This window comes from Sphaerodactylus townsendi, linkage group LG15 (genome assembly GCF_021028975.2).
Source record: "Sphaerodactylus townsendi isolate TG3544 linkage group LG15, MPM_Stown_v2.3, whole genome shotgun sequence".
Classification (NCBI taxonomy): Eukaryota; Metazoa; Chordata; class Lepidosauria; order Squamata; family Sphaerodactylidae; genus Sphaerodactylus; species Sphaerodactylus townsendi.
The window spans coordinates 18,644,384-18,661,702 of NC_059439.1; the positions used below are offsets into that span (position 1 = coordinate 18,644,384).

Genomic DNA, 17,319 nt, shown 5'->3' on the forward strand with positions numbered 1-17,319 from the left:
CACTCTCTCACCTATGCACTTCCTCCTCCTCTGATCTTTAGAGGACTGTTTGCAAGCCCCAGGGAGCATTCACTCTCTCACCGATGCACTTCCTTCTCCGCTGATCTTTAGAGGACTGTTTGCAAGCCCCAGGGAGCCATTCACTCTCTCACCGATGCACTTCCTCTTCCGCTGATCTTTAGAGGACTGTTTGCAAGCCCCAGGGAGCCATTCACTCTCTCACCTATGCACTTCCTTCTCCGCTGATCATTAGAGGACTGTTTGCAAGCCCCAGGGAGCCATTCACTCTCTCACCTATGCACTTCCTCCTCCGCTGATCATTAGAGGACTTTTTGCAAGCCCCAGGGAGCCATTCACTCTCTCACCTATGCACTTCCTCCTCCGCTGATCTTTAGAGGACTGTTTGCAAGCCCCAGGGAGCCATTCACTCTCTCACCTATGCACTTCCTCCTCCTCTGATCTTTAGAGGACTGTTTGCAAGCCCCAGGGAGCCATTCACTCTCTCGCCTATGCACTTCCTCCTCTGCTGATCTTTAGAGGACTGTTTGCAAGCCCCAGGGAGCCATTCACTCTCTCACCTGTGCACTTCTTCCTCCTCCTCCAGCCCTCTCGTGCAGTTCAACCTGCTGCACTCCAAGTTCCACCTGTGCAGCGTATCCACACGGGCCCTGCTTCTCTCAACCTACATCAAGTTCATCAACCTCTTCCCCGAGACCAAGGGCACCATCCAGGAAGTACTGCGCTCGGACAGCCAGATCCGCAACGCCGATGTGGAGCTGCAGCAGCGAGCCGTCGAGTACCTCAAGCTCAGCTCTATCGCCAGCACCGATGTCTTGGTGAGGGGGGTAGAGAATAGCCAGTTCTGATGGAGGGGTAGGAACAGTCACAGTTGGACTGGCTTACGGGGCATGCTGTTGTGTTCATCTCGTGCTGTTTCTGAATGGCACCGCTGGAAGTGGCGCTCCAGGGATTTGGGGGGTTTTGGCGTGCAGGCGACAGCTTTTCCTTCACACTGGATTCTAGGGAGGCAGCGGAGGCTTAATTGAGACCAAGTAAAGTTAGAAGTACTTTTGACTTTTTTACTGTCTGATAGAGCTATAGCCTCTGTTAGATAGGTAGCAGTCACACTTTAGGTTGCTTTAGATTTTTGATCACACAGAGTTTTGACACGCTGGGTCTTTTCACTCAGAAGCCTTAACGCATTCTGCCATGCTCACACAGAGCTTTCCCTCTCTCTGACTAGAGCTTTGACACTCTCTTTTCCCTCTGAAATCCTGCCACCACCTCCTCTGACATCTTCCGCCAGTCCAGCACAGCCGTCCCACGTGTATCAACCAATCATATCGCTCTCTCATCCCCCTCTCACGCCCCTTTCTCTCTCGAACTCAGCTCTCAGTTTAAAGTCACGCACTCATTAAAATCATGACAGGAAAGGATTGTGATGGTAAGCTGCTTTGAGATTCCTTAAGGTAGAGAAAAGTAAGATCTAAAAGCCAACCCTTTCCCTTTCTCCCTCAGGCCACGGTGCTGGAGGAGATGCCTCCATTCCCCGAACGCGAGTCGTCCATCCTGGCTAAGCTCAAGAAGAAGAAGGGCCCTGGAGCCGGGAGCGAGCTAGACGATGGCAAGAAGGACCCCAACTCTGAGATCAACGGGGGCATGGAGCCCTCGACCAGCACAGCTGTGAGTGTGGGACGCCAAAGGGAAGGACGAGAGCCGAGGCCTTGAAAAGGGGCGCTGGCCAGAAGATGAGGCTTTGTGTATAAAACCAGGATGCTGAGGTCGTAGGAAAGGGTAGCCTCGTGAGTTAAAGCTGGGAGAAGCATCTGAACAATGCAATCCTATGCAGAGTTACTGCAGTCTAAGACCACTGAACTGGATGGATTTAGAATGGAGTAGTTGTCCTTAGGAGTGCACTGTAAGTTTGGCAATGCAATCCTGTGCAGAGTTCCTCCAGTCTAAGACCACTGAACTGGATGGATTTAGAATGGAGTAGCTGTCCATAGGAGTGCACTGTAAATTTAGCAATGCAATCTTATGCAGAGTTCCTCCAGTCTAAGACCACTGAACTGGATGGATTTAGAATGGAGTAGCTGTCCTTAGGAGTGCACTGTAAGTTTAGCAATGCAATCCTGTGCAGAGTTCCTCCAGTCGAAGACCACTGAACTGGATGGATTTAGAATGGAGTAACTGTCCTTAGGAGTGCACTGTAAGCTTAGCAGTGCAATCCTGTGCAGAGTTCCTCTAGTCTAAGACCACTGAACTGGATGGATTTAGAATGGAGTAACTGTCCTTAGGAGTGCACTGTAGGCTTCCCAGCTTGCTTCAGTACGTATACTGAGATGTTGCGCTATTCCTTGGAGACCCTTGCTGGTGTGAGAAGTATGGCGGGTGGCTACATGGGACAGGGCCTTTTTAGCAGTGGCCCTGACACCGTAGAACTCTTGAAGGGAGTTTGCCAGTCAGCAAGTTAATGATAAGGGTCGCCTTGTGAAGTCTCTGGTGACCGACCACTTCCACTGAAGCGTCTCCAAGCATCCAACTTGGTAATTAGTTGCAGAATCACAATTCTATCTGGAATCCAGCTCAAGGTGTCTTTTAGAAGAGGCTGCCGCTTGTACTGCGGCATAATTTCCGTCTGCTTCCTTGTTCCCTCGATTACAGATAAATAGAAACTTACGCGGTAGATAGTAAGTATGGATACCTTTGGTCTCCGGGCACCTTATTTTAGCAGTTGCTCTGTTCCTGCTAACATTGAAGCTGGACAACTTGTGGGGCAGTTAGATTTTACATTGTAGAAGCCAACGTGTCTTTCCTAGTAGCCCCCCCCCCCCCTCAATCCACACAGAACCACTGAAGTATATTTGCATTGATGTAAATCTGTCCAATTTGCATACAAATCTGTTTTTTCTGGACACATTTTAGTGCAGCGCTAGAGAAAAAGCATGTACCCACAGCACAGACCAGGGGCGTACCGCCCAGGGGGACGTATGGGATCAAATGTCCCTGGGCTGTGGCCATTTAATCATGTGGGGGGCAGAAAATCGCCCCCACACCCTTCCTTCTTCCCCCTGGATCCATACACTGACTTCAAGACCTGGTGCAAAAAAAGTTGTTTGGTCGTGGTGAGGGAGGGTGGCTGTCCATATGGGGGTGGGGCGGAAAACTCAGATTTTGCACCAGGCAACATTTTATCTAGATACACCTCTAACGCAGGGCCTCATGTCTGTTCCTCTTCCCCCAAGACAGGCACCGGGGTACTTGGGTCCACTGCCCGAGTCAGGTGTGTTATGTGCGAAACGGTCTTCCCCTCGGTTTCTTACTCGCTCCCTCTTCTCCCCTGCTTCCTTGCAGTCTACGCCGTCCCCGTCTGCTGACTTGCTAGGCCTCCGGGCAGCTCCCGGTGCTGCCTCCGGTGCCGCCTCCGGTGCCGGGAACCTTCTGGTGGACGTTTTCTCTGACAGCCCCTCAGGCGCGACTGGCCTCGTGTCCAGTGCTGAAGATAACTTCCTTAGGTGAGGCAGAGAAACTGGGGTTTGGTCCTATGACTCTCTCTCCGTCTGCTGTCTTCCGGGGTCAAGGTTGCAAGGGAAATGGCTGTTCACCGGGCATCCATTGGCAGGGAATGGTCTTCACCCTTTCTTACCACGAGGCCTGTTTTCCACATCAGTTTGACCAAGAGGTTGGGAATCTGTCTGTATCTGGGGGAAGGCGGCGGTGGTGGGGAGGTTATGTCATCTTGTGCATCACAGTGTGAGATATGGGGCCTGTTACCTGCAGGAGCAGTGTTAATTTTGGGTGGCTATCAGCCAATGGGGAATGGAATAATCGGCTTCAGATGGGTCCATAGGCTAGAAAAGTACACATTTCCAGGAAGTTTGGGCGTAATAGGAGCAGCAGCGGCGTAGTGGTTAAGAGCAGGTGCACTCTAATCTGGAGAACTGGGTTTGATTCCCCGCTCTGCCACTTCAGCTGTGGAGGCTTATCTGGGGAACCAGATTAGCTTGTGCACTCCAACACATAACAGCTGGGTGACCTTGGGCTAGTCACAGCTCTCTCAGCCCCACCCAGCTCACAGGGTGTTAGTTGTGGGGGAGGGGGGGGAGAAGGGAAAGGAGATTGTGATCCCCTTTGAGTCTCCTTGCAGGAGAGAAAGGGGGGATATCAATCCAACCTCTTCTTCTTCTTCTTTCTGTCCGTTGGGCAAGGGGTCTGTGCCAGTCTTCCTGGCTTCGTCTTGCCGTCTATTTTCTTTGTCCTCTTGTGCACGTATATCTTTGTGTCCATCGCTGTCTCTCTTCCTTCCTTTCTCTGTGTCTGCTGCCTTTTAGGAATGGTTTTCTGTTTCTCTCTCTCTGTCTCTTTCTCTCTTGCTCTGCATGGACGAAGCAGTGACTTGGAGCCACCTCCCGAGAGTCCCGCGTCCCTTTGGGTGGATGGTGGTCTGCCTGCAGAGTAAGGGGCTGAAACTCGCTCTGCCGATGCCACCTGACCTCCGCTAATTACCCCTTCCCGTGCCTCGATGGTGCTCAGACGAGTCTTTCTCATTGAGGGCTCTCCCCCAGCAGAAAAGGGGGGTGGGCGGGCATCTAGTGGCTTTGCTGTATGTGTTGTCCCGGGAGCTGAGGTGTGATTTCAGCATTTCAGCTGATCAGGAGAAATAAAAGTGCGGTTCTGTGCAGTTGAGCGGGTTTACAGCTCCGTGCTTGAACGCGGATGCCGCTTTCTGAGCGGTGAAAGGTCTGCGGAGCGAAGGCGACTGGCCCTAGCGAAATCCCTTTACGTGGAATGAATAAACGTCCTCTCTCTCGAGCACAATAATCATAAGGAGAACAGATATTTTCCTTCTTCTCCGGCATTCTGTTCTGTGTCCCACGACTCCACTTCCAGAGAATGCTCTTGGAATGGCATATGGGAAAGAAAAGATTTTGTCATAGATTTCAGCCAAAGCACTAACCTAATGCCAGGGATTGGGTGGGGGTGAGGAGATCTGTCGTGCTGACAGGCAAGGATTTAGGGATCCAAGGAGTGAAAGTTCATGGCTAGGATTTCAGGGTGCTCTGGGATGGTAAGTGGGTTAAGGGTGGTACCTACCTAGGTTTAGACGGATGTGGGTCTCAGATTACTCCTGGGATCTTCGGACCTCAGGATAAAGCTCAGAGTCGGGTTTCCCGAGGTTTGAAGGTCAGGAGTTCTGAGTTGCTTGCAAGGATTTCTTGATCAGAGGGGACATGCGCACGCAAGATCGTTTGTCAACTAAAGCAGTCCACCCCATTTTGCTCTCAGCCAATCAGAAGCCCTGTAGGAAGGGTGCTCAGCCGTCTTTCCCTCCTGCTCCTCCCTGGCTCTGTTGCATGCCGCCTCTGTGTTTTTCTCGACCTCTTTCTGGTACTAACCTGGTGCCGTGTCCTGGTGACTCACCTTTTCTGCTCTTTCTCTCCTCTCCCTGCCTTCCCCCGCCCAACCGCGGGCCCCTTCGCTTCTTCCCTTTCACCTTCTTCCCCCCCCCCCCCTTCAGCTCAGGGGCTGCTGCTTCTGTCTCTGAGGATCCCGCTTTGCCTATTGCTGAGGCTGATGAACTGCTTAACAAGTAAGATCCTGGAGTGGGGCCGGGGCTCCTCGGTACGGGGTGGGGAGAGGCGGGTTGAGAGCCGCTCCCCTGAAGCCTGTGAGGGGGAGTTTTCTGTCCCCCAAGCAAACTAAATCAGGTGCCTTGCTCACCCACAGACAAACAAATTAACAGTTCAAAAACAGTTTAATAATGCTGAAAGTTTAGGACTCTAACTCCTCCCATGAAGTCTAACTAACGATGAATACTTGCGATGCGGGAAACGATTGGAGATGGTTTGAAGAACTTGCAGACACCAACTTTTCCTTAACTGCTTCTAAGGAAGTTGTTCTGCTTGTACTGCTTCTGAGATCTCCTGGTGGACTCTGTTTCCTTGCAATTCTGTCGACTGCTCAAATACCATGGATCTATAACACCTTAAACGTCTGAGATATTGCTGTCTCCAGCCTTCCCCAGACACCTGAACTAAACAGACTGTAAAACAGGAACTGCTAACTACTAAGAATGCTATAGTGCTTTGCCTCTAGAGGGCTTCTTAAAGGGACAGGGTCTAACTAAGGTTTCCTCCCACAGAATTCTGTACAAAAGGCAACTAAACCCATTCTAACTATGGGTATAACTGAGGTTTAAATAAGGAAAATAGTGAGGGTGTCTCTAGGGGCATGACAGGGAGCCTTCCTCACCCATCAGGCTGATCTCATTTGTCAGAACTCGCTTCAGCCGGTGCCGTTCTCAAGTGCGTCCCACAGCCGGTGCCGTTCTCAAGTGCAAGAAAGCACCCTTGGGAAGGGTGGAGTTTTGAACGGGCTTTTGTCAGAGGGCTGGCCGGGCGTTAGACAATGGGAAGGCAGGTGTAGGTAAGCTGTATGTGTACCCAAGTGAGTTATCGGTAGCGGAGGGCAGGGAGGGCATGTGACGCCAGCTTTTCCTTGTTTCTGACAAGAGTGCTTTGCGGCCTGTTGCAGGTTTGTGTGTAAGAACAATGGGGTGCTCTTCGAGAACCAGCTGCTGCAAATTGGGGTGAAATCCGAATTCCGGCAGAACTTAGGTGAGTGGTTCTGCACCCGTCCTGGTGGGTTTGGTTTCGAGGGCCATTCAGGGGGCTGTGCAGGACACAGAGCAAGAGAGCTTTGTCGGGCAAGGGGGGATAGGAGAGAGACACCTCCACGGCCCCTTCCGCACATGCAGAATAATGCATTTTCAAGCCGCTTTCGCGATGGTTTGCAAGTGGATTTTGCTATTCCGCACGGTAAAATGTAGCTCCAAAGTGGATTAAAGGTGGATTGAAAGTGCGTTATTGTGCATGTGCAGAAGGGGCCTATGTCTTTACCTCAGGGTGATATTCCTCTGTTCCTGAAAAGAGGTAAATAGGGGATGTTGGGGATGTTGAACTCATTTGTTATGAAGGCTGTATATGATATAAATGTAATTTGGTCGAGCTGGGCCCTAGAGGCATGTATGGCTGGCAAGCCCCCAAAAAGTTCACCCGCACAAATCAATGCTGCGTGAGGTGGGGGGGGGGGCTTCCTCCATGGGATTGATTGATTGATTGATTGATTGATTGATTGATTGATTGGACTTTTATACTGCCCCATCCCCAAGGGGCTCTGGGCGGTGTACAACATAAAATATGATTATAAATAAATTACTAAAACCTTTAAAACAGCGATAACAATAATAGAGGCGTCCGCCAACCCCACTTTTAAAATTCTCCCCGGGAGAGAGGGAGGGCAGCGAGTCCCATTAGATGATAGGCCGAGATGAAAGAGCCAACTGGGGGGAGGGGGGCACCATTTCAGCGGCTGGTCCCTCCGAAGGCCCAGCGGAACAACTCCGTTTTACAGGCCCTGCGGAACTCGTTAAGGTCCCGCAGGGCCCGAACAGCCGGAGGAAGGACTCCGGAAGGACTCTTTACTCCAAAGAGTTCAGGGATTTCCCCACCTCCTTTTTATCCCAGCGACAACACTATGAAGTAGGCTCAGTTGAGAAGGACTGATGGATTCAAGTGAGTTTTGCAGCTGAATGAGATTTGGCTTGTCCGACATTCTCACCAGGGCAGTGCAGAGAGACGAATTTTGGGAACCTGGGGAGAGGTTGTGAGCAGAGAGATTGGGGGGGGGAGGAGTCTCATCTTTCAGTTGCCTTGACATCCTTTCTCCCCACGGGATGGTGCTGAGGTGTTAAACAGGCTGGTGGTGGAGACAGCATGATGTCTTCTGTACCTTCTTTGGGCCTGCGGGCGCACTTGGGATTTTGGCACAGCATGAGGGGTGCAGCCTCAAAATGGCCGCCGCGGGAGGCGGAGCCAGCTGCAGAACGGTTGCCGCCGTTTAACTTCAGTAACGCCGCGCGTTTTTAAAAATCTGCATAGCCAGTTCAATTTCCAGTAGCCAATCATGAGCCTCGCTTGGTTAAGGCCCTATCTAGCCCTCTGCACTTGGTGGTCTACGGCAGGATATAAATCCAAAATAAATACATAAAAACTACCTGTCATATCATGGTGCCCAAGGCCCCACGTTGGGGGCCTTCTCCACAACGTAACCGTGTCTCCTTTCACTTCCACCAGGCCGAATGTATCTCTTCTACGGGAACAAAACGTCTGTTCAGTTTCAGAGCTTCACCCCGACTGTCAGCTACCCAGGAGACCTGCAAAATCATATCCTTTTTGTGAATGGGTGCCTCAGGGTGGGTTTGAGGCACGGGGGGCTTCCGCTCGCCTCCATGTGGACCGTGTCATCTTCCTTACCGCCGTTTCACTGCTCAACATCCAGACGAAAGCGGTGGAGCCCCTGGTGGAAGGCGGGGCCCAGGTTCAGCAGGTCTTGAACATCGAGTGCCTGAGCGACTTCACAGAGGCTCCCCTCATCAACATCAAATTTCGGTACCCGTCTCCCAACACCCATGAAGGGGAAGAAGGAGGAGGGCTTGAGGGGGGGTCTGTTGCAGCAATACACACCTGCAGGAGCCAATTAGAGAGAGGAGGAACAGTGGCGTAGTGGTTAAGAGCAGGCATACTCTAATCTGGAGGAACCGGGTTTGATTCCCTGCTCTTGCTGCCAGAGTTATGGAGGCTTATCTGGGGAATTCTGTACACTCCAACACACGCCAGCTGGGTGACCTTGAGCGAGTCACAGTTCTTCGGAGCTCTCTTAACCCCACCTACCTCACAGGGTGTTTGTTGTGAGGGGGGAAGGGAAAACATTTTGTCAGCCCCTTTGAGTCTCCTTGCAGGAGAGAACTCTTCTTCTTCTTCTTCTTCTTCTTCTTCTTCTGCTTCTTCTTCTGCTTCTTCTTCTTCTGCTTCTTCTTCTTCTGCTTCTTCTTCTTCTTCTTCTTCTTCTTCTTCTTCTTCTTCTTCTTCTTCTTCTTCTTCTTCTATTACACCTCTGCCTCAGGGCAGGTTCATACTGACACCAAATCTGATAACGGTTGGGAAAGCAGAAGAATTTGGGACTCCGTTTACCAATTTATTTATTCCTTACATTTATCTCCCACCAAATCTCCTGCAGGACTCGGGGCGGCTCGCAGCAAAACATACAAAACAATCCATACGATAAATATAATAACTAGTATAAAAAATAAACATTGAAAACCACATAAGCTTAAAAACGGATTACAAAACAAATGGTGTAAAAAAAGACCTAACATGGGAGCATAAGAACGGATGCGTTCGCCGTATCCAGACGAGGACCAGGAATGGTTTTTTAAAGAAAAGGGACTCCCAGCTGGCCCAGCAGAAAAAGGCCTGGCAGAACAGCTCTGTTTTACGGGCACTGCAAAACTAAAACAGGATCTGCAGGGCCTGGATGTCACCAAAGGAAGTGTTCCACCAGGCTGGGGCCAGGGCCATGAAAGTCCTGGCCCGTGTCGTAGCCAGCTGAACATCCCTGGGGGCCAGGACTACAGGGTCTTCGAGGGCAATATTGGGAGAGACCATCTGATAGTGGTTGGGAAAGCTGAAGAATTTGGGACTCCATTTAAATCATCTGATAGTGGTTGGGAAAGCTGGAGAATTTGGGACTCCATTCTGCTTCTCAGCTTTGTGAAGTATAGATAAGCAAACCAGAGGGGACCAGTATTAATTTATTGCACCTTCCTGTTCTCCTCTCCTGTTATTTACTATGAGCCTCAATTCTCCTTTGTCAGTAGCAGGGAAATGGATCAGGACCCCAGGACTGCAGTCTTCATAAAAGGAGGGGAAAGGGATGTTGGGAAGAGTGAAGTGTCACTCCCCTCTAATGGCTGTCTCCCCCTGCCCCCCCCCCCCCATTTCTATTAGGTACGGTGGAACACTGCAGAATCTCACGCTCAAACTGCCCATCACCGTCAACAAGTTTTTCCAGGCGACAGAGATGCAATCACAGGATTTTTTCCAACGCTGGAAACAACTCAGCCTGTAAGTGAGGGGTGGCAGGGAGGGTTGAGGTCAGGCAGTCCTATGCACTCTAATCTGGAGAACAAGGTTTGATTCCCCACTCTGCCACTTGAGCTGTGGAGGCTTATCTGGTGAACTAGATTAGCTTGTGCGCTCCAACATTCCAGCTGGGTGAATAGATTTAGGATTTCTCCCATCAGCTGTCATATTTGGGGGGGGGGGGGAGGGTAGCCACCACTCACACACACATTTGGGTGGAGAGGGGCTTGCAGACATCTTTCTACCCTGGGAGGAGAAACCCAGTCGGTGATAGGCCAAGGTTTGCAGTGGAATTGGGGAGGGGGGCTTTTTGCTTTGCTCACAGTGCACTTTATATCTGCTCTGGTGACTTCCATCAAGTTCAATGGGTGCGTCTCCTGGTTAGTGGCTGAGGTTCAGGAAACACAGCCCAGGGTGTGCACTTGGAAAGCAACAAAGGGACGGGTGGGCACAGAATCGTGAGTTCTTGCTCTTCCTTCCCCCTGCAGGCCACAGCAGGAAGCCCAGAAAATCTTCAAGGCAAACCACGCCATGGATTCAGAGGTGACCAAAGCCAAGGTGAGCCGCTTCCCCCCTCTTTTTCTTCCCTCCCCTTCCAAAACTGACATATGTCAGTGGCGTAGCACCAAGGGGGCTGGGAGGTGCACAACGCAGCGGGTGTTCGCCCCTGCGGGGGCGTGTCAAAGGCGTTACAGGACACAGGGCACACGCGTGCACCGGGCACCATTCCCCCTTGCTCCGTCCCTGTCAAACGTAATCAGAGCAATGCACGAGCTACCCATTTTGAATGGCACATTAACCAAGGGGCAAATTGTGGGCAAAATTGAAGAGGAAAGATTTTTTTTCGGGGGGGGGGGATTCTGGAGGCACCTCCTTCTCTTACAAAGCTAAAACATTTCCTCTTACAGCTAGTGCGGAGGAACAGCAGCTGCCCTTATTGGCTGCTTAGGGAACACCCCATTTTGTTGACCTCCTGGTTTGGAGCTGGTACACCATAGGGCAGGGGTGGCCAACCTATGGCGCTCGAGATATTCATGGACTGCCATTCCCATCAGCCCCTGCCAGCATGGCCAATTGGAGACTGACAAACCAGCATCACTGGAGATGGTCTTTCAGATTGGGATCACAAGGAAGGGCAGTTGAGGAATAGGCTCCAGAAAGCTCCCGCCCCATCATACACCTGGGAGACCTGCATAACGGATACTGTTTGATAATCCATGTTTCCATCCAACTAAACAAGGTTTTCCCGGTCCCGTTTCCTTCTAACTGTAGCTGCAATCAGGCCCTAACTATCTTAATGGCCTTCCGACAACCACTAGGAGCTTTTGCCACTTACGTTACGCGTTATCAGTCCTATTAACAAACCGCCGCCTCCTTTCGAAAGGGCAGCGTCCCCTGAGGTTCCTAAAATACACTTAAGGTCCTTAATCAGCCCATTAATTGCATGCCTGTTTAAAATCAGCACTGCAAATTGATCTGAAGTTTCTCAACTCTGGAGGCACTTTATCAAACGTAAACAAAAAACGGAAAAACGTGGCATAGTTCAGATAAAACAGGAATTCCTGTGTGCTGAGGCTGCTGATAAGCTGGCTTATAATAACATTTTAGTCATATTGTTGCAGGGAGATTTGGAACTCTTGAAGCAGGTCGTTTTTTGCACGAGTTCGCTGAAAAGCTTAGATCAGTGGTGGTGAACCTATGGTACGGGTGCCAGAGGTGGCACTCAGAGCCATCTCTGTGGGCACGCGCCCCCACCCACCCCACACACATCTAGGCTGGCCTGGGCCGCTGGGCTCAATTATTAGCATTAAACCTAAGACCAAGTTTTGGGGAAGCAGTGTAGGCAATCCTGTTAAGCGCTGTTAACCCCCACTGATTTTCATGTGAAGAACTAAAGCGCGATCCTTTACCTGGGAGTAAGCTCAGTTGCTGGCAATGGGGCTTGCTTCTAAGTAAACCCTCCTAGGGTTGTGATTCACCCGTTGGAAGAGTTGCACGGTTGCTTCAAAGCAAAGCCACCGACTACCACCAAGCTTACTCCTGAGTAATGCGCGCCTTGGAGCCAACCGTTTTTTCTAAACTAAAACCTCAGTATTCAGGTTAAATTGTCGTGTTAGCACTTTGCGATAAATAAGTGGGTTTTGGGTTGCAATTTGGGCACTCAGTCTCGAAAAGGTTCGCCATCACTGGCTTAGATGGTCCCATGTGAGAATCGCAAGCGCCAAGGAAGGTCATCGAAACAGGACTGAACCAGCCGCCTGTTTGAATTGGAACGGCTTTGGATAAGATTAAAGGACCGTCAGACTGCTCAGCTTATTCGAACAGAATAAAGAACTACGAAACTGCCCCGCAAATGTTTTCAGGATTCGACGGACAAAAGAATCAGTAAAAAAGACTGTTACGACTACGGTGTTATTATAAGAACATAAGAACTAGCCTGCTGGATCAGACCAGAGTCCATCTAGTCCAGCACTATGCTACTCGCAGTGGCCCACCAGGTGCCTTTGGGAGCTCACGTGCAGGATGTGAAAGCAATGGCCTTCTGCTGCTGCTGCTGCCGAGCACCTGGTCTGCTAAGGCATTTGCAATCTGAGATCAAGGAGGATCAAGATTGGTAGCCATAGATCAACTTCTCCAAGCCCTTTTTAAAGTTATCCAGGTTAGTGGCCATCACCACCTCCTGTGGCAGCATATTCCGTTTATCGGCAGCCTCAGTACATGGGAATTCCTGTTTTATCAGCGTTTTGTCAAAAGATGCTGAACTGCGATGGGGTCCCTTTGCCCTGCTTCCCTGTGGTCAGGCCCTGACAATACCACTGATGTTTGCCAGCCTTCATTCTCTGCGTTGAAGGGCTGAATTTAGAAGGATTGGGTGGAACGATTAGGAAGCAGGGGGGTTGTAGGTTGAGACTGTTTATTGTGCAAGTTCTGGGAGTGGGGAATTTGCATTCTATTATGTGCGTTTGTCAGGCCTGACTCTGTGGGGGAAAGTTCTCAGACGGCAACGCTACCTTCTCTGTATGACTCTGTCCCAGTCCCAGTTCTGTTCTGTCTTGTCTCTTTTCTCCTGCTGACTGGCTTCCTCCACAAAGGAAGCTGACGGTGGGGAAACTCTGCAGCCTCTCGGTTGCTACCCGGTTCATTTCCTGTCTTCTCTTCCTCCTACAGCTGCTGGGTTTTGGCAGTGCCCTCTTGGAGAAGGTGGATCCCAACCCCGATAACTACGTAGGAGCTGGCATCATTCAGACGAAGGCTCTGCAAGTTGGATGCTTGCTGCGTCTGGAGCCCAACGGCCAGGCGCAGGTGAGGCAGGAAAGGGCTCCCCATGGCTCTGCCGTCGGCAGGGATCGGAAGGTCGAGCAAAGGGGAGCGGTGGCTGTGGTGTGCCAGAAAAGGAAAGACCCAGAAGGCATGGTGTAGCGGTGGTTAGAGTGTCAGACTAGATAGAATCTGGGAGACCTGGGTTCAGATCTCCACTCTGCCACGAACGCTGCCTTAGCCAATGACCGGTGTGTTCGTGAGCCTAATCTACCTCAGAAGAACGTTTGCTGAGAAGATAAAAACAGAGCTGCGGGAATTGAGCTCCTTGGAGAAAGGGTGGGATAGAAATGCACCGAACAAGTGGGGTGAACCCAAAAGGAAGGCAACGATGAATGTACATACTCAGTCTCACAAAAAGATGTTAGTAGACTGTATATTCCTCTGCCACAGAACTCAACCTGGTGGGCCTTCCTTGTTGCAGGGTGCTCCGCCTACCTTTCCCTGCTCCCCCCATCCATTTGAAAGTTTGATGATAGTCATTCAATTAACCATAAATTCTCTTGTATCAAAGTGCAGTGTTCAATAATGAATCAAATAATGGTTTTGACAAAGACAGTGTGTACAAATGAATGATAATTCCTACATTCATTTGGGACTGTATTCAAATGTGCTGCAACTCAACTGTATTCAACTGTATTCAAATCCGCTGCAACTCAACTGACCGTACTAACATCTTTATCTGAGACAGAGCACACCACGTACACACGAGGGTTGTTTTTTTTTGCTGTTGAGTCTCAGCCGACCTATGTGGTATGCCTTGAAGGTCTCCCATCGAAATACTAGCTGGGGTCAGGGCTGAGAATGTGTGACTGGCCCAAGGTCACCCATCAAGTTTCCACGATGGAGCGGGCATTCGAACCTGGGTTTCCCAGAGCCAGCGTGGTGAAGTGGTTAAGAGCAGTTGCACTCTAATCTGGAGAACCGGGTTTGATTCCCTGCTCTGCCACTTGAGCTGTGGAGGCTTACCTGGTAAACCAGATTAGCTTGTGCACTCCAACACATGCCAGCTGGGTGACCTTGGGCGAGTCACAGTTCTTCAGAGCTCTCTCAGCCCCATCCGCCTCACAGGGTGTTTGTTGGGAAGGGAAAGGAGTTTGTAAGCCCCTTTGAGTCTCCTTACTGGAGAGAAAGGGGGGATATAAATCAAACTCTTCTTCTTCCTCATCAGACACCTTAACTGCTACACACAACTTCTATTATTGTACGTATCCACAAGACAGATACAAATCTAAGCCAGCCCTCTCTTTTCCTCCATGGCATTCCCGAAGGAAAACCTGGGCTTCCATTTGCATAGACTTGGCCGTGGGAGCAGTGTGGAAACCAGATGCCATTGGGGGGGGGGGGGGTTATGCGATCCCTAGCCAAGCGCTAAAAAAAAATGCTTTCCAGCAAAATCTAGTGAAAGGGAAACGGGGGGGAAAATGGTTTCCTCCTCAGCTGACTTTGTTGACCTCTTTGCTCCCAACAGATGTACCGGCTGACCCTCCGCACCAGCAAGGAGTCCGTTTCAAAGCACCTTTGCGAGCTGCTCTCTCAGCAGTTCTGAGGCGTCGGCAGCACCAGAGGAGGGAAGGGAGAAGGCTGTCCCCGCACACCAGCTGCCTCCATCTGCCCCCTCTGGTTCCCTTCCGGACCGGGGCCTCTGGGAAGACTGTATTGCTCCCTGCCTGTTGTCGTGATAACCTCTGTGTTCTCGTTGCCTAGTCCGGGCCAGCACCAAGGGGGGATGGATAAGGAAGGAGGGAGCAAAGACAAAAAGCAGTCCCTGGGTTGGATGAAGTACAATTGGGGGTGGGAGGGGAGAAAGAGGGCACGTGTCAGTCAATCCTCCAGGAGTAATCTTCCTCTTGCTGGGAGGGCGGCCCTTGGATGAAGCCAGCGTCCCTCCCTCCTGCCTCGTAGGCCTGGTCCACTCTCCTTCAGGTTGAGATTTGTGGTCTTCGCCCTCGCCCGCCCCTACACAAACACTCTTACGATGTCAGACTGGCATTTTTTGGATTTTGTTTACAACGTTAACCCCTTTTTCCCCCTTCGTGTCCTTCCTTGGGGGTGGCGGGAGGGGGGGGGGAGGAAGTGGCAGAAACACGCCACCCACTCCCGTTTCCTTCCGAGCTGGCCGGAGGGGAAGGGAAAGAGAGAATGCTCGTCGGGGTTTTTTTTTCTTTGTGTGTGTTCCTTTGCCTTGTGTATTTTCCTCCGGGCGGCAGGGGCACATTCTCCCTTTCCTTCGTCATGGACCATTCCAGTGTTACAGTGTGTGTATTTTGTGGGGAAGTTATCCGATTCGGAGAACAGGCCCGCCTTCCTGTTCTGTCGCCCCCCCTCCCACCTCACCCCCCAAAAGGAAGCAAGCTGCACAGTGGCGTGGGGGGGGGGAGGGGGTTTGAGGAGCAAAGAGTTATTCCCCCCAGTCCTTGCCGTTTTTGTAATGGTATCCTTAAAAAGCTGTCAGGCCAGGAAGAAGGGGAGATGGACTCTGGAGTGTTGCCCCCCCAATGTGTTTTGGGGAAAAAAGGGAGTGGGGAGGGGAGGATTCAGTTCACGCTAGTTTGGGGGTGTCCCAGCTTCCCGTGCTGGCCCGGGCTCCATGTTACTCTGCTGTGTAGGTGTTATCTAGCGCATCTTAGTTTTAATCTGGGTTTTTGAATGCCTGTATCTTATCTCCATGTGACTCTAATAAAGCCGTGGGGGCGGGGGAGAGCCAGAATGAAGCCAGGCTGGGCCACCCCCACACCGCTGACTGACTCGTTGCGTGCGCTGATCACTTTTTGCACATAAGCTGGGTGTGAGATGAAGCGGAGACATGTCCACGTGATGTAGTGCTTAATTTTAGAGCCAGCGTGGTGTAGAGCAGGTGGATTCTAATCTGGAGAACCGGGTTTGATTCCCCACTCCTCCACCTGAGTGGCAGAGGCTTATCTGGTGAACCAGATGTGTTTCTATACGCCTACATTCCTGCTGGGTGACCTTGGGCTAGTCCCAGTTCTTTGGAACTCTCTCAGCCCCACCTACCTCACAAGGGAGAGGAAGGGAAAGGAGCTTGTAAGCCATTTTACAGGAGAGAAAGGTGGAATATAAATCTAAACTCTTCTTCTTCTGTGCTAGGAGAAGCCATAATTTTACAAGGCTGAGTCTGCTGTTCTCAGTATAGGGCCGTGGTGGCGAACCTTTGGCACTCCAGATGTTATGGACTACAATTCCCATCAGCCCCTGCCTGCATAGCCAATTGTCCATGCTGGCAGGGGCTGATGGGAATTGTAGTCCATAACATCTGGAGTGCCAAAGGTTCGCCACCACTGGTAGGGGCTTCTAACGCTGTCTGCTTTAAGCCATCCAGCATTAAGGCCAACAGTAAAGGGGCAGGAACCAATCAGACCAGTCAGTTTGTCTATTCAAGTTTGTTCCCCCTAGTGCGGTCATCCTCCAAGTTGTGTGAAAAAGTCTGGCTTTATTTGGAATTTCAGATATGATTTGGGTCATGTTCAGGGGGTTCTTGAGAGCCAGCGTGGTGTAGTGGTTAAGAGCCGGTGGATTCTAATCTGGAGAACCGGGTTTGATTCCCCACTCCTCCACCTGAGTGGCAGAGGCTTATCTGGTGAACCAGATGTGTTCCCACACTCCTGCTGGGTGACCTTAGGCTGGTCACAATTCTCTCTGAACTCTCTCAGCCCCACCTACCTCACAAGGTGTCAAGGGGAGAGGAAGGGAAAGGAGCTTGTAAGCCTCTTTGAGTCTCCTTACTGGAGAGAAAGGTGGGGCATAAATCCAAACTCTTCTTCTTTAACCTGTCTCAACTTGAAAAACAAGGCCGACTCCTTACTTTTTCTTTATATTCCAAGTTCCTGTTTACAAAGCGATTCTCAGGTTTAGCTCAGCTGTCAGGCTGGCTTCGGTGAGACTCATTTTCACATGTGGATGTAGAATTGCACCTTAAATCTAAAATCCAGTCATCCTGGAGAATTCAGCACTGAAAGGACGATGTGACAACTCCTGAGATACAATTAAACATCAGGGA

At 50.9% G+C, this 17,319-nt stretch overlaps 1 protein-coding gene across 3 annotated transcripts in view; it reads left to right on the plus strand.

Annotated features, from left to right (window-relative positions):
• Positions 1–16,048, plus strand: part of AP2A1 (adaptor related protein complex 2 subunit alpha 1) — a 35,704-nt gene extending 19,656 nt beyond the window's left edge. The window contains exons 13-24 of one of the 3 annotated variants that reach the window (XM_048517256.1): positions 605–836; positions 1,519–1,683; positions 3,355–3,515; positions 4,393–4,455; positions 5,519–5,590; positions 6,535–6,617; positions 8,136–8,225; positions 8,327–8,450; positions 9,849–9,965; positions 10,472–10,541; positions 13,152–13,286; positions 14,773–16,048. In XM_048517256.1, the coding sequence (XP_048373213.1) occupies positions 605–836; positions 1,519–1,683; positions 3,355–3,515; positions 4,393–4,455; positions 5,519–5,590; positions 6,535–6,617; positions 8,136–8,225; positions 8,327–8,450; positions 9,849–9,965; positions 10,472–10,541; positions 13,152–13,286; positions 14,773–14,850 (1,390 nt within the window). In that variant the 3' untranslated portion in view covers positions 14,851–16,048. The remainder of the gene's footprint in view (positions 1–604; positions 837–1,518; positions 1,684–3,354; positions 3,516–4,392; positions 4,456–5,518; positions 5,591–6,534; positions 6,618–8,135; positions 8,226–8,326; positions 8,451–9,848; positions 9,966–10,471; positions 10,542–13,151; positions 13,287–14,772) is intronic. The other 2 variants (XM_048517257.1, XM_048517259.1) reach the window with 2 other exon arrangements.
• The last annotated feature ends 1,271 nt before the right edge of the window (positions 16,049–17,319 follow it).